This window comes from Macaca thibetana, chromosome 1, assembly GCF_024542745.1.
Source record: "Macaca thibetana thibetana isolate TM-01 chromosome 1, ASM2454274v1, whole genome shotgun sequence".
Lineage (NCBI taxonomy): Eukaryota > Metazoa > Chordata > Mammalia > Primates > Cercopithecidae > Macaca > Macaca thibetana.
In genome coordinates this window covers 69088247-69106103 of record NC_065578.1, presented here as the reverse complement: position 1 = coordinate 69106103, position 17857 = coordinate 69088247, and the positions used below count along the sequence as shown (strand labels likewise).

The 17857-nt window shown below is 36.1% G+C and overlaps 2 protein-coding genes across 6 annotated transcripts in view; both read right to left on the bottom strand.

Moving 5' to 3' along the window:
* Positions 1-17857, bottom strand: part of LRRC7 (leucine rich repeat containing 7) — a 1535715-nt gene that overhangs the window by 226212 nt on the left and 1291646 nt on the right. For 2 of the 5 annotated variants that reach the window (XM_050804531.1, XM_050804521.1), the window contains exon 8: positions 13431-16794. The exons of the other annotated variants lie outside the window; for them this stretch is intronic. In XM_050804531.1, the coding sequence (XP_050660488.1) occupies positions 16788-16794 (7 nt within the window). In that variant the 3' untranslated portion in view covers positions 13431-16787. Of the gene's footprint in view, positions 1-13430; positions 16795-17857 lie in introns of those variants that run through there. 5 annotated transcript variants of the gene reach the window in all.
* SRSF11 (serine and arginine rich splicing factor 11) overlaps positions 1-17857 on the bottom strand; it is a 763374-nt gene that overhangs the window by 353986 nt on the left and 391531 nt on the right. The window lies entirely within an intron of this gene.

The window sequence follows — 17857 nt, the reverse complement described above, 5'->3', positions numbered from 1 at the left end:
CACATGACTTTCTTTGGCCTAGAATATCTCTTCCACAAAACCAAGAGCTCATTGAGAGGACTAAAAAAAAGTTTGGTTTTCAAGTATGAGAAATTTTATATTAAAAATTAAATTTAAAAATCTCTTAAAATAGCAAATGCCTTGACATTGTTAGAAGCTACATGGTTCCCATATCTACTTATATCAAGGAATACTGAAAGTACTCAGTTGTTACATATAGAAACATTCTGAGCTATTTACCCATATTTATGGTAATTACTGTAGGAAATAATTTACATTTCAAAGTTTTACCAGTTTGTATAAGATCCTTCTACAAAGCTTCTACTTATAATAAAAATTACAATTCCAAACATTTTTTCAAGAAAAAAAAATAGAATGTATTTCAATACATAGCATAAGCTGAAACAAAAAAGTAGTGTATTATCCTTACCAAATAACATTAAAGTTCTTATTAGCGGAATTGGAAATACTTTTTATGCCCCTCTTACCAGGTTAATGTGTAGATCAAAAAACACATTCTTGAAAGTATTGTTTCATGTGCTTTCAAAAGTTTAATACATATTAGCTGTCTGAGATTTTGTTACATTTTCAATCTTGAATCTTAGGAAATGCAAAAGAAACCACCTTGATTTTAAAAGGTTGGAAAAATAAAATTGATAGCTAAAGACATTGAGTCGTAAATTAAGGACAGTATTACATTATTGCAAAGAAACTGACACTCTTTTAACTGTATGAAACCCATTGATTATCTCTTCAATCTCGCGTTATGAGGACTGAATGGTTAATCTGCGATTCAAGAACCCAAAATGTACCTGGATGTATTTTTAAAAATGAAAAACACCTCAAGAGAATAATCAATTCTTTTAATGTGTAATGAATATCTATCATCCACAAGAAGCATTAACATAATTTGATTCTTAATCAAGTGCTTGGAGGTAAATCAAATAAGCGACACCGACATAAATAATTTGGTTTCTTAAACAGAGTTTAAGCAAAACTATAATCTGTAGGCAAAACAATGAAGTTAATACAAGATTGAGTACTGGAGAGAAGTGGGTTTGAATCCAATTTCTGCCACTTCCTATCAAAGCGATCTTGAGTAAATTGTTTAATTTCTCTGAGACTCAATTTTCTCATGTGTAACGCAGTGACAACACATACGTCACTCAGTTGTTACAAGGGTCAGTGAAATAATGCATGTAGGTAAAGAGCTTGGCATGTCCAGTAAATAAATATTATTTACCCCTCATTATTCTGGAATAAGGGATCACTTAGGGGCTAAATCAGTTTTGTCTAGCTTACTGTTTTGTTAGAGGGATGACAGTTTGAGTCGTAATTCATATGATTTCATATATCTTCAGGTCAATTACAGTACCAGAAGGAATTTTAAAAATGTGTATTGTATCGTATCATATTTAAATACATCATTGGCTTTATCTGCGTGATGTTGCTCCAACATTTTTTTTCTCATTTGAGGTTTTAACTCATGCCTTGAGTACCAACTGTGTCCTTGCTACTCACACAGGTAATCTTTAAGAGTTACCACTTAGTGAGGTCCAAACTCCTCACCCTACCTTTCCACTTTTATTTTCTACTACTGTTTTAACTTACTTCCCTGATCAGAAACCCAGGTCAGCCCTCATTCCATAAATAGATATTAGACTTTCCTACATCCACTATTTTCTCTGCCTGATATGCCACTGCCATCCTTCCAATAGTTGAAATATAACTCCTCCCCTTTTACAATATTTTGGAGTTTTAAATTTATTCAGTTTTATTGAGTTATAATTGACATATAAAATAGTATATATTCAGTATACAGAGTGATGTTTCAATATATGTATACATTGTGAAATTATGACCACAATCAAGTGAATTATGATACCTATCACTTCACATGTTTATTTTTTTCTTTTTTGTGATTAGAATACAGGCACCTGTCATTTTATTGCACTTCATTTTACTTTATTGTGCTTCACAGATACTGCATGTTTTACACATTAAAGGTTTGTGGCAACCCTGTGTTGAGCAAGTCTATTGGCACTATTTTTCCAACAGCATATGCTCACTCATGTCTTTGTGTCACTTTTGGTAATATTTCAGACTTTTCCTTATTGTTGTAACTATCATGTTTATTTATAATCAGTGGTTTTTTGTTTCTTTTTTGAGACAGAGTCTTACTCTGTTGCCCAGGCTGTAGTACAGTGGCACGATCTTGGCTCACTGCAACCTCCACCTCCTGGATTCAAGTGATTCTCCTGCCTCAGTCTCCTGAGTAGCTGGAACTACAGATGTACACCAGCACATCTGGCTAAGTTTCGTATTTAATAGAGGTGGGGTTTCACCATTTTGGCCAGGCTGGTCTTGAACTCTTGGCCTCCCAAAGTGCTTGGATTACAGGTGTGAGCCACCATGCTCAGCCAATGATCAATGATATTTGATGTTACTACTATTGTAATTGTTTTGGGGAGCCATGAACCATGCCCATATAAGATGGAAAAGTTAATTTGATAAATATTGTGTATATTCTGCCTGTTCCTCCAAAAGACCATTCCCCTCTCTCCCTCTCCTTGGGATCTCTATTCCCTGAGGCACAACAATATTGAAATTATGCCAGTTAATAAACCTACAATGGTCTCTAAGTGTTCAAGTGGAAGAAAGATTTGTGGGTCTTCCACTTTAAATGGAAAGCTAGAAATGGTTAAGCTTAGTGAGGAAGGCATGTCAGAAGCTGGAGTCACCAAAAGCTATGCCTCTTATGCCAAACAGTTAGCCAAGTTGTAAATTCAAAGGAACATTTCTTGAAGGAAATAAAAAATGCCACTTCAGTGAATACATGAAGGATAAGAAAGTGAAACAGCCTTACTGCTGATATGGAGAAAGTGGTAGTGGTCTGGACAGAAGATCAAACCAGTCACAACATTCTCTTAAGCCAGAGACTAATCCAGAGCAAGACGCTAACTCTCTTCAATCCTATGAAGACTGAGAAAAGTAAGGAGGCTGCAGAAGAAATGTTTGAAGCTAGCAGAGGTTGGTTTATGAAGTTTACAGAAATAAGTCATCTCTATGACATAAAAGTGCAAGGTGAAGTGACAAGTGCTGATGTAGAAGCTGCAGTGAGTTATCCAGAAGATCTAGCTAAGATAATTAACGAAGGTGGCTACATTAAAAAACAGGTTCTTGGCTGGGCCCAGTGGCTCACGCCTGTAATCCCAGCACTTTGGGAGGCCGAGGCGGGAGGATCATGAGGTCAGGAGATCAAGACCATCCTGGCTAACACGGTGAAACCCTGTCTCTGCTAAACACACACACACACACACACACACACACACACACACACACACACACAAATTAGCCGGGCGTGATGGTGGGCGCCTATAGTCCCAGTTACTCGGAAAGCTGAGGCAGGAGAATGGCATGAACCCGGCAGGTGGAGCTTGCAATGAGCCGAGATCATGCCACTGCACTCCAGCCTGGGCGACAGAGTGAGACTCCATCTCAAAAAAAACAAAAAACAAAAAACAAAAACCCCAAAAACAGATTTTCAATGTAGATGAAATAGCCTTCTATTGGAAGAAAATGCCATCTGGGACATTCAAAGCTAAAGAGGAAAAGTCAATGCCTGGCATCAAAGCCTCAAAGGACAGTCTGACTCTCCTATTGGGGCTAATGCAGTTGGTAAATTAAAGTTAAAGCCAATGCTCATTTACCATTCTGAAAATCTTAGGAGCCTTAAGAATTATGCTAAATCTATTCTGCCTGTGCTTTAGAAATGGAACAACAAAGTCTGGATGACAACACCTCTGTTTACGACATGATTTACTGAATATTTTAAGACTACTGTTGAGACCTACTGCTCAGAAACAAAGATTCCTTTCAAAATATTACTGTTCATTGACAATGCACCTAGTCATTCAAAAGCTCCCATGGAGATGTACAAGATTAGTGTTGTTTTTATGCCTGTGAATACAACATCCATTCTGCTGTTCATGGGTCAAGGAATAATTTTGGCTTCCAAGCCTTATTATTTAAGAAATACATTTTGTATATAGCCAGATCATGATTCCTCACATGGACCTGGGCAAAGTAAATTGAAAACATTCTGGAGAGGATTCACCATTCTAGATGCCATTAACAGCAATCATAATTTATGAGAGGAGATCATACTATCAACATTAACAGAAGTTTGGAAGAAATTGATTCCGGCCCTCATGGATTACTTTGAGGGGTTTAATACTTCAGTGTAGAAAGTAATTTCAGTGTGGTAGAAAGAGATCTAAAATTAGAAGTGGAGCCTGAAGATGTGACTGAATTGTTGCAATCTCATACAACTTTAACAGACAAGAAATTGCTTCTTATGGATGATCTAAGAAACTGATTTCCTTCCTCCTCCTTCTCCTCCTTTTTCTCCTTCTCCTCCTCCTCCTCTTCTTCTTCTTCCTCCTCCTCCTCCTCTCCTTCTTCTTCTCCATATCCTTACTCTTCTTTTGGACAGGGTCTCATTCTGTCATCCAGGCTGGAGTGAGTGGCACAGTCTTGGCTCACTGAAGCCTCAACCACCCAGGCTCAAGTGATCCTCCCACCTCAGCCTCCTGAGTAGCTGGGACTACAGGTGCATGCCACCACACCCAGCTAATTTTGTATATTTTTATAGAGACAGAACTTTGGCATGTTGCCCAGGTTCATGGCGAACTTCTGGGCTGAAGTAATCCACCTGCTTTAGCCTCCCAAAGTGCTGGGATTACAGGAGTGAGTCACTGCACCTGGCGAAAGTGGTTTCTTGAGATGGTAAAGATGCCGTGAACATTGTTGAAATGACAAGAAAGAATTCAGAATATTACATAAACTTATTAATAAAGTAACCACAAATGTTTGAGGTTACTTTATTAATGTAAAAAATGTAACTCAAATTTTGAAAGAAGTTCTACTGTAGGTAAAATGCTATCAAATAGCATCACGTGCTACAGAGAAATCAGCATTTAAAGAGAAAGATGTTCTAGAGAAATCTTTCATGAAAGGAAGAGTCAATTGATGCAGCAAACTTCATTGTTGTCTTATTTTAAGAAATTGCTAGAGCCACCATAACCTTAATCAACCACCACCCTGATCAGTCAGCAGTCATTAACATCAAGGAAAGACCCTCTACCAACATAAAGATTACTACTTGCTGAAGCATCAGAAGATTGTTAGAATTTTTAGCAACAAAGTATTTTTTCATTACAATATTTCATTACGATATTTTTTTAAAGACATAATGCTATTGCTCACTTAATAGACTACAGTACATTGTAAACATAATGCTTATATTCAGTGGAAAACAATAGTTTTATCGTAATATTTGCTTTATTGTGGTGGTGTGAAACTGGGCCTGCAATGTCTCTGAGGTATGATTGTACTTAAGATCCACTCTCTTGGCATATTTCAAGTACTCAATATATTCTTATGCTGTATATTAGGTCTCCAACACATATCCATTTTACAACTGCAAGTTTGTATCCTTTGGGCTACATCTCCCCATCTTCCCTACCCCCAGACAGCTGGTAACCGCTGTTCTACTCTCAGCTTCTGTCTGTGTTTCTTTAGATTCCACCTGTAAATGAGATCATGTAGCATTTTTCTTTCTGTGTTTGGCTTCTTTCACTCAGAAAAGTGTCCTCTAGACACAAACAAATGGAAGAACATACCATGCTCATGGATAGGAAGAATCAATATCATCAAAATGGCCATACTGCCAAAGGTAATTTATAGATTCAATGCCATCCCCATCAAGCTACCAATGAGTTTCTTCACAGAATTGGAAAAAACTGCTTTAAAGTTCATATGGAACCAAAAAAGAGCCTGCATTGCCAAGACAATCTTAAGTCAAAAGAACAAAGCTGGAGGCATCACACTACCTGACTTCAAACTATACTACAAGGCTACAGCAACCAAAATAGCATGGTACTGGTACCAAAACAGAGATATAGACCAATGGAACAGAACAGAGTCCTCAGAAATAATACCATACATCTACAGCCATCTGATCTTTGACAAACCTGAGAAAAACAAGAAATGGGGAAAGGATTCCCTATTTAATAAATGGTGCTGGGAAAATTGGCTAGGCATAAGTAGAAAGCTGAAACTGGATCCTTTCCTTACTCCTTATACGAAAATTAATTCAAGCTGGATTAGAGACTTAAATGTTAGACCTAATACCATAAAAACCCTAGAAGAAAACCTAGGTAATACCATTCAGGACATAGGCATGGGCAAGGACTTCATGTCTAAAACACCAAAAGCAACGGCAACAAAAGCCAAAATTGACAAATGGGATCTCATTAAACTAAAGAGCTTCTGCACAGCAAAAGAAACTACCGTCAGAGTGAACAGGCAACCTACAGAATGGGAGAAAATTTTTGCAATCTACTCATCTGACAAAGGGCTAATATCCAGAACCTATAAAGAACTCAAACAAATTTACAAGAAAAAAACAAACAATCCCATCAAAAAGTGGGCAAGGGATATGAACAGACATTTCTCAAAAGAAGACATTCATACAGCCAACAGACACATGAAAAAATGCTCATCATCACTGGCCATCAGAGAAATGCAAATCAAAACCACAATGAGATACCATCTCACACCAATTAGAATGGCAATCATTAAAAAGTCAGGAAACAACAGGTGCTAGAGAGGATGTGGAGAAACAGGAACACTTTTACACTGTTGGTGGGATTTTAAACTAGTTCAACCATTGTGGAAAACAGTATGGCGATTCCTCAAGGATCTAGAACTAGAAGTACCATATGACCCAGCCATCCCATTACTGGGTATATACCCAAAGGATTCTACATCATGCTGCTATAAAGACATATGCACACGTATGTTCACTGCGGCACTATTCACAATAGCAAAGACTTGGAATCAACTCAAATGTCCATCAGTGACAGATTGGATTAAGAAAATGTGGCCCATATACACCATGGAATACTATGCAGCCATAAAAAAGGATGAGTTTGTGTCCTTTGTAGGGACATGGATGCAGCTGGAAACCATAATTCTCAGCAAACTATTGCAAGAACAGAAAACCAAACACCGCATGTTCTCACTCATAGGTGGGAACTGAACAATGAGATCACCTGGACTCTGGAAGGGGAATATCATACACCAGGGCCTATTATGGGGAGGGGGGAGAGGGGAGAGGGGAGGGATTGCATTGGGAGTTATACCTGATGTAAATGATGAGTTGATGGGTGCAGCACACCAACATGGCACAAGTATACATATGTAACAAACCTGCACGTTATGCACATGTACCCTAGAACTTAAATAAATAAATAAATAAATAAATAAAGTGTCCTCTAGTTTCATCCATGTTGTTACAAATGACAGGATCTCTGTTTTTAAGATTAAATGATATTTATATAGTGTTTATATTTGTGTGTGTGTAGGTATGTACATTATGATGCAATTTCTTTATCCATTCATCAGTCAATGGGCATTTAAATTATATCCATATTTTGGCTACTGTGAATAATCCTGAAATGAACACGGGACTGCAAATCTCCCTTTGAGGTACATGTTTTATTTCCTTTGGGTATAATATATACAGAAGAGGAATTGCTGGGTCATATGGTAGTTTTAACTTTTTAAGGAAATTTCGTACTGTTTTCCATAATGGCTATACCAATTTACATTCTCAGCAATTTACCTTTTCTCTACTCCCTTTTCAATACTTGTTATCTCTAGTCTTCTTGATAATACCCATCTTAACTGATATACAGTGATAACTCATGGCTTCGATTTGCATTTTCCTGATGATTAGTGATGTTGAACACCTTTTCATATACTTGTTGTCATTCATAATTCTTCTTCGGAAAAATGTTTATTTACATACTTTGTCAATTCTATTTTGTAAACTGGGTTATTTTTGTTTGCTTTTTTTTTGCTATTCAGTTGTATGGGCTTTTAAAATATATTTTGGATATTAACTTCTTATTAGATATATAGTTTGCAAATATTTTCTCACCATCTATAGGGTGCCTTGTATTTGTTCTTTTTTTTTTTTTTCTTTTATCTGGAGACAGGGTCTCACTCTGTCACCCAGGCTGGAGTGCAGTGGTGTCATCATGGCTCACTGCAGTCTTGACCTCCTTGGTTTCAGTGATCCTCTCACCTCAGCCTCCCAAGTAGTTGGGACCACAAGCATGCACTATCACTCCTGGTTAATTTTATTTTATTTTTGTAGAGATGGGGGTCTTACTATGTTGCCCAGACTAGTCTTGAACTCTGGCCTCAAGTGATCCTCCTGCCTTGGTCTCCTAAAGTTCTGAGATTATAGGTGTGAGCCACCATGCCCAGCCTGCCTTTTTATTTTGTTGACTATTTCCTTTGCTGTGTAAAAACCTTTCAGTTTGAGTTAGTCTCATTTGTTTTTCTTTTTTTGCCTGAGCTTTTGGTGTCATAATAATTCAAATGGAAGTGACAGCTATACACATATTAGTTGAATGATGCTAATAATTTCAAACTCAACAATGTTCTAGTAGCACGATTCGAACTAATAGCACATACAAGTACTGGTTTCATTGGAAATTTTAATAGGAATAATATTGGAAATAGTTTCATATTTTTATGATGATAGATACAGGGACTGATTTTAGACATTTTAATTTTGTTGTTATTGCATATGATAGTACTTCTGACACTCAGCAGAAGATTGCATTTCCTCTGGTTGCCATATCTCCTCTATTCATTTAACAAATCTAACTTTGGACAAAGCACTTTTCTATCCAGTGGAGATATAATGATGAATAAGACATAGACCCGCTTTCAAAGAGCTCAAGAAAGCAGACCTTCAAACAACTAATGAAAATACGATGTGATAACATTTTAGAAATTTTATATCCAAAGTCCCATATGCACATATTTGGGGATCCAGAGAAATCTTCAAAGAGGCATTGACATTTGGACTGGATCTTAGTCAAACTAATAAAGGCAAGCAGATTTATAAGTCAATATAAAACAGTTATAAATACAAGATGCATTATTCTGGCTTTGCAATTTGTTGTTAGTTGCTTTGAACATGGCTGTGTCTTTTTTTTTCTGGAAAATCCTTTTCAAATTAAATCATAAAGCCACAGAGTAAAGCCCTGATTTAAGGAACAATCTAGAAGCAGTTTCTGTCAAACTTTTTCCATTTTTCCTTATATATGACAAGAATAAGGTACACTCTGATGAGAGTTCTTTGAATTTCACTTCCAAAAATGTCTCCCAATTCTGTTTACTTTTTCTTCCCTATTATTATACTCTCCTTCTTTTGTCATGATTACAGCAACTGGTCTCCCTGTCCCTCATATTAACTCCTATGATACTTTCATAAAGGCTACTTAGAGAAACATAGACCCCAAATGGCAATTTCCGTCCTGAGGTTATTGTCAACATTTAAGGGGATCTGAGAACTTGACTCACAGCACTTCTTACTGATATTTTCTATCCTACTGCATAGCACACCAAAACTCCTAGGAAAACCTTACCCTCCTACCCAAAGAACTCTCTTTCCTGACGTCACGTTTACCCCATCTTTTGCCCTGATCATCCCCTTGCTCAGTGCTAAAGTCCTACAGAGTGAGCTCCTGATGTCCCCTCACCTCCAGCTCCCACACAGAGTCCACGAGGGAGAATAATTCTCCTCCTTTGGCTTTTATTTGAGAGCATCTTGCAGTGACTGTTGTCTTTTCTTCTTTCAGGAAGTGGAGACGGAGAACAAAGCTAAGTGGGCAAGGAGGAAGGAAAAATACAAAAATCTCCATTTTGTCCCATACCATTTTAATTTGCCTTTTTTTTCTGCCCTACTCAGAGTATGCAAACATTTTTCCAGTGTCTTGGAGCATTTCCTGGAGAAATATCAACTTCTTGTAATTAAAAGACATTCCTATTAGTAGTTAACTTCCTCTCTTTTAAAGAATAGAGTCTTAGTTTTACGGGTGGTAAAATGGCTCCTTGTTACTTTAACAGCAGCAAACAAGACCAACCGTCAGGATTCCGGGTTTGTCCTGTTCACCCTGAACAAGGCAGGGGACCCTGACTCCGTGGCTTAGGAAATGAATCTGCAATCCTTAACCTGGGATTGTTCCTGAGAATTTGTGTTCAGCATGGGAATTTTGACCTGCTCCGTTTTTGATCTGAGTTTGTTCACCCCTCCTTAGAAAACCTAGTGGGCCCCTGCTCCAGGAAGGTCACCATATTGATGCCCAACTTACTGTTACTACCCGATCAGCATAACACACTACATCCTAGAACTCCTGGGCTCAAGAAATCCTCCTACCTCACTCTCCTGAGTAGCTGGGACTACAGGCATGTGCCACCCCGCCTGCGGTGCTGCAGTATTTCTAATCAGCGCTGAGAAATCTCTTATTCCTACTGAGGCCACAGCAGACCACTTAGCGCCTCTAGGAACCATGCTTGGCAGGACCACTTCCCACTCCTAGGGGTTTGGAGATGTGGTTTCCGGAGAGATGGTCCTTTCAGTAGCCTCTCAGAAACCATCTTTGGTGCTGTCTTCTGAGGCTCCAATTTCATTCATCAGAGTTCTTGGCCTGAGGCCAGTCGTAACATTAGGCCGGGAGATTTTTGTCAGATTTCCTACTTAGTGGGTTCTTTGTTTTTGAGTTTGTCCCTTCCTGGTAACAACTAAGTGGCAGGCATATTCTGGCCAGTGTGCAGTCTTTTTTTTTTTTCCCCCAGCAGTTTTAGGTTTACAGCAAAATTGATAGGAAAACACAGAGATTTCTCATATACTCCCCACCCCAACACATGCATAGCTTTCCCTAATATTCACATCCCCAGCCTGAGTGGTACATTGTTTCAACTGATAAACTACATCTACACATCATAGTCACCCAAAGTCCAGAGTTTACATTAGGGTTCACTCTTGGTGTACATTTGATGGGTTTGGACAAATGTATCCATCCTGGATAATACATGTCATTATACATTGGTCCAAACCCATCAAATGTACACCAAATATACAAATATATGTATATATACATTTTATAATATATATTTATATATAAATATTATACATAGCAGAGTAAATATATATCATACACAGCTTGTTCTTTTATATATATACATTTATTTATATATATATAGTATCATTATTCATCATGCAGAGTGTCTTCACTGCCCTAAAATCAAAGTCTGTTTATCTCATTAGCTGTGCTATAAACCTGTGATTTTTCTAGTTAATGGTAGATCACATAAAAAACTCCAAAATTTGCTTTATCTTCAGGCCTACAGTAACAGTCAAATCAGCAAGGCAGCCATTCTCATTTAGTGGGGTGGATCTTGAATAGAGACTCAGAAAATCTGCCAGTAGCCTTGTCTTCTCCTGCAGAAAGAATTTTTTAATTTTTATGACTTGAGTGGCCTCATCACGCCACCTAAGTCTGTTTCTTCATCTGAACAAGCATTCTTTTTTTTTTTTTTGATATATATATTTTATTATACTTTAAGTTCTAGGGTACATGTGCATAACGTGCAGGTTTGTTACATATGTATACTTGTGCCATGTTGGTGTGCTGCACCCATCAACTTGTCAGCACCCATCAACTCGTCATTTACATCAGGTATAACTCCCAATGCAATCCCTCCCCGCTCCCCCCTGAACAAGCATTCTTGAATCAGTCGTGCATTCTCTAAAACCACTGTAACTCCAATCTCAGTGTGACTATCAAAATGTCCCGTTGGCTCCACAGTGGTTTTTCAAAGATAACACAGCTTGTTCTAGATGTACTTTTGCCCCTTTATGTTTTAACTGCAGATGTCAGTCTGTCACTATTCAAATGCATTCTTGTTTTTTTTTCCTAAGGTAAGCATTCTTTGGAGACGTGACTTTACTTCTCCAAGAAACTAACGAAGCTTGTGATACCTCTAGTATTTAGAATCTAGTAGTAACGACAATCAGGAAGTCCAATCTTTACAAATACCTATTTTAAATCTTTAAGGTAGGGAGGCAATACAGTTCAAATCTTTAGTCTTCAGCAAATTATATTAAAATATCTTGACATGTTTTCTTCTACTTTCACATAACTGTGCACTTCTGATTCTTCTACTCCAACTGATTCTTTTTTCCTGCCATCCTGCCCTCACTATCTTGGTCCCTCAATCTCTTGTCTCCTCTACACTTTTGAGAGTCTCATACTACATCCTTATCACACGTCTTGTTTTCCCAGTGTTCATAGTCTCTTTAGGAGTAAAATATGTTTATTCTGTTTGTCTAATAATAATCTGGTAGAAACCTCAAAAGCATTATGCTAAGTGAAAGGAACCAGACACAAAAGATGTCTACTTGAATAATTCTACTTATATGAAATGTTCAGAAAAGGAAAATTTATAAAGACAGAAAGCAGTTTAGTAGTTACCTGGGGCTAGGGTAGGAAAGGAGATTAGAATGGGGATTAATTGTGAATAAGCAGGAGGGACTTGGGCATTGGGTAACAGAAATGGCCAAAATTAAATTGTGGTGATAATTGCACTTCTCTATAAATTTACTAAAAATATTGAATTGTACACTTAAAATGAGTTAGTTTTATATTATGTATTTCACACACCTAAATAAAGCTGATTTTAAAAAAAAGAATTGTCTAAGTAGCTTTAGAGACAGGGTCTTGTTCTGTTGCCCAGGCTGGAGTGTAGTGGTGTGATCATAGCTCATTGTAGCCTCAAACTCTTGGCCTCAAGTGATCCTCTTGCCTTGACATCTCAAAGCACTGGGATTATAGGTGTACACCACTACACTTGATCCAGAGTGGCTTTTGTTCTTTGCTTGCTTAGCAAGGAGAGTGTGAATTCTTACTTAGCCAGTTTTATCTCATCACTCACAAATCTAACTTGTCATTCTTCTGCTTAAAACCATTTCATCAAAACCTCCCTATTGCCCACAAAATAAAGACCAACTATGGTATAAGAGCCCCTTCACAGTTTCTCCTCTGTCTACCTCATGGTTACTCCTTCCTCATGCTTTCTCTTTTACATATTCAACCACTTGTGACATGGAGTTTTCTCTATGAGCAACACTCATTCTCCTTTTGCCCATTTTAAAATTCCAATTTATGGTTTGAAAGACTCCTCAGGCTTCACCTGGACTTTACAGATAGGACTAAGAAATAGAACTTCTCTTTACTATTTCTCGGCCTTCATCACATCTCCATAATCCTATGTACTATGCTGTACTGCATATAATGCTTCACTTGTCTCTATTCCTTATCAGACCTTAAGCTTCTGAACAGCAGGGGCTCTTTGTACATGGTGTCTCTAGTGTTAATCCTTGTGCTTGACACACAGTCAGTCCTCAACAAATGTTTATTGAATTGGATTGAATTAAAGGTTTGTATTTCTCTAAAATTTGCCGAAGCACCAGAGGCGATGAAGAGTTTGGATTTCTGATACAGCTGAAATCAAAGCAAGTTGTACCTGTGTGAGGGTTGGAAGAATTACTGGTTTGATACAAGATTTCTACCTCATTGAGATTTGAGGAAGATGTAGTTTCCACATTCTCATGCTGTTCTAAACCCATCTGTTCTGAAATTATTATTTTTACTCTACTAGACCCCCAGATGCTATATTTTTGCCCTGGTAATAGTGTTTTTTATGCCAATGAATAAATACAGACTATCAGTCTTTACTCAACTTATATTGATAGCTAGTGGCAGAAACAAGTGACACAAAATAAAACTGACTACGCCTAACATGCCTTCCTTTTAAAAATTGACAAAATAATCATAATTTTTGGTGACAAAATTTAGATCTGCCAGTTTTGGCTCAAGAAGAGTTGATTTGATTAAAAAGATAAGACAAAATAGGAGGAACCTTAACTGTCAAAGTTTGATATAGACAAAAAAATATGGCTGGTAGAGTAAATTTATGAAATTCTTGAAGTTCCAGAAACCTGTAACTTCTGAGAAACATATTGGAATACATATTCTGTTCTCTGAGGCACTACTAAAAGGCATAACAACTGGCTTCTCTTCATGAGATGCCAATAAAATGATGAAAGGCAATACAGTGTACACCGCTACACTTGGCCCAGAGTGGCTTTTGTTCTTTGCTTGCTTAGCAAGGAGAGTGTGAATTCTTACTTAGCCAGTTTTATCTCATCACTCACAAATCTAACTTGTCATTCTGCTGCTTAAAACCATTTCATCAAAACCTCTCTATTGCCCAGAAAATAAAGCCCAACTATGGCATAAGAGCCCCTTCATAGTTGTTGTTCACATCATGCCCCAGGTTCCTGAGAGTAGTCTAATATTATGAAGAGAGAAAGGGCTATATGGTATTTGTATCTTGGAGAATGGGTAACCACATACTGTACTGCCTTTTTCTTAAGGGGTCGTTTTTGTTGTTTTCTTTATTGAATATGTTTAGCCAAATTCTGGCATAATATGCATATCCTACTACTCCTGAATGTAAAATCAATAGCATATATTTATAAAAGAGTTCAATACAATTATTTCAATAAGAGTAAATGCATATGAAAACATCTCATCTTATTACCATTTTTACCTGTTTTTTTAAAAAGTATATATTGAGGCTGAAATTATATGAAACTTCACAGATAAACACAGTCAGTATTTTGTAAACTGGTATGCATGATTCCTCTTGGAATAAAAGATTAGAGTCACACAAATATTGTGAATGAATTTACAATCACTTATGATTGTTGGAGCACTAACCAGGACATATAACATGGACAGTGGGCAAAATAAATAATGTATTATATTCAATTGTATTCATTTTAACCTTTTACTTTTATAATCACTTCTGCTGATTAAGTTTTAAAGAACTTTAGCTTTGATAACAGTTATTCAATTTACTTGTTAACTTCTTTTCATTAAGAAAAATTTCCTTTATGCTACACATACAAGTTTTCAATTGTTATATATTGTCAAGACCAGAAAGACAACATGGTTTACTGCAGTAAAGTTAATTATTCAACAGTCTACACACTGATGCGGACTTTCATTGCCGCTGCATAAGATTTTTAAGCTTTAATAATGAAAGGTCCAGTTTCTTACTTAGACCATCATAAAGTCAAAACAGCAATGTTTCTTTAATCTTTAAAGCTACTTTCACGCAGAATGTTTTAAGTAATCTCTTTTTAAGTAATCTCTAAAATAAATTTCAGAAAGCTAAATAAATTGATGGCATCTGAAGGGCACTGAGAATTCATAAGAACACATTATAAAACTACACTAAGATAGTGCAACTTATTCTAAAGCAATGTCAGGAATTTATAATTTTGTTTTTAGAATAGCAATATACCTTTTACTTTTTCAGTGATATATTCAATATATGTGACAATGACAGAAGTCAATTAGCATATAGTATACACAGCTAAAAACAGATGGTACAAACACAGTAGACTTAAAATTTTTACATATAGATCTTCATAAGTACTCATGGAAAAATCAGCATTTACACAAGTTTAACAAAAAATCAACATCTACTTTCAGATATATGTTTTATACAAAGAGTTACGCATTCTAAGGCAATTTTATATTTATATATTTCACATAATTGAAATTCATAAAACAGAATAGAAATATTCAAGAAAGTACATTTCAGCTCCAATAGCATAGGTTTTGCAAAAAAATGTGTTTCTTTCCTAGGCAGTAAAATGAAATAGAAACTAAACAATAGGAAAAGCCTGTAAGCTCAGTGTGTCCTGCTCATACCTGTTTTATAAAAAGAACCTTTGAATTGTATTTAATCAAGCACTAGCTCCAACACAGTCATTGTAAATTATTTGTATTTTGCCTTGTGCCAAAAAGGAGTTAATATGGGATGACGAGTGAATTTGCTGTACTGCATTAGGTATCAGTAAGAAGATGGTGACCCTTGTATGTTGAATTTCAATCTTTTCAAAATTTCAATATGAAATATATCCTACTTCTAAACTATATGTATAAAATGTTAAAAGCAAATGAACCCATTATGTCGATTGTTATTTATTTAGCAAAAGTACCATTACAGAGACTCATTTTATATGCAAATTGAAATGCTATAAGTCATTGAACTGCACGAAAAGCCAATATGGTTAATTAACAAATGTATTTTAGAGCTAGAAAATAACTGTTTCACATTAAATTACTTAAGATGAAAGGATACATAAAATCAATCAATCACCAGCGTTTCATATTTTGACTTGTGCCATCTGGGAACTTTGCAAAATAAGTCCACAATGGAACATCATCAGGGAGTATGACAGAAAAACGAGGCAATTGTATTCAGTCTCTGAAGAATTTAACAAACTAGAGAAATTATCTTATTTACTGCATTAGGATGACTTTTAAAAGATGGCTTAGTTTGATCCATATAAAAAATATACAAATTATACACAACAGCACCTTAACATAACAAATAGTGAAATCAATCAGATAAAAATATGGTTACTGTTTTTTTGAGACTGATAAAATTTCATATTCATTGAAAGTTATGGCAACTGAACACACTTGGAAAAAAATCAGGTCTTTCTATATTAGTCAGAAATGTCATTGTTAAACTTTAACAAAGACCAAACATTTTGTAGATACTAGGCAGTAAGAAGGCAGCCCCCATCAGCAGGTAGCGCACCAAAAATGTTTGGTTTCGTAATATAGTTTGGGAGAACTACCTCTACAAAGTCTATTCGTGCTGATGCTCCTGATGCTGCCATTTCTGGTGCCCGAAAAGCTGCTCCCTCCACATCCTCTGTTGTAGGTGTCACTGTATAGTCTCAGGCGATTGGGCAAGGGGCACACTCTGGATCTTCAGATGCTAAGATGAAAAAAATCAATTTCAATGCCCAAAAGATGGAACTCCTAATGCAGAAGGTGACTAAAATAATTACCAATTGGTTTACAGTACAGGGTGGTAGAAAGTTTACTTGTTTTAATGTAATTCCATAGAAATAGGTTTTAAGTAATATTTTTGTAAAGAGGCATAGTTCTAGGATTAGGAAAAATGTTAGATAAAATAAAAACAGAAAATTAAACTCAGCGTGGAATTGGACCAGATGATGAAAAACATGCATACCCCATGAAAGGAGCAAGCAAAACTTTCATATGATGATCATCAGGTGATAAGCCATTGTCATGAAAATAACTTGCTTACACTATCACTTCCAAGCTTCTACTCATTTCCAATAACCCTCTGCGACAATAAGCATGATTAATGCATACTGTTTAAGGCATAATAGAAATGGACACATTGATATTTTACTATGAATTTTAATGTCCCCTACACTCTCTGAAAATGACAAAATTTATGAATTTCCCTTCTATGAAATTTTCTTCTCCAGTATAGTGGTTCAAATCATATTAAGATAATTCAGTTTAATCTCCATAGTGTTTGAAAAAGATCTTATATGAGAAAACACTGAAAGACACCAATGAGAGAGGTATATGTAAATGAACATACTGTAGAAGAACACATTTTATTATATTAAAAGAATTTTGATTGAAATAATGTTTTGGGTTGTAAACAAATAATTATTCTTCCAATATATTTTTCTGTTAAATATTTAAATAGCAACTTTTGCCAGGCATCTCCATGTTTTGATAAAAATATGTGTAATTTGGACCTTGAGAGGAAATTTTAAAAACCATTGACTTGAATGCAGAATGATAAATGTATATATGAGAACAAAATCGTTTATAAAAATATTTAACATCTCTAGATACAGCAATAGCTCAAATTAATAAAGTATGGCTATTTGGAATTAAATCATTTAAGCAACCACCTTTTTAATTTAAGAAATTGGCATTTTTATAACAGTCGCTTTTACAGCTTGTGCACCTGACTCCATTATATTTGATATACTGTAGAGTAACAAATGATC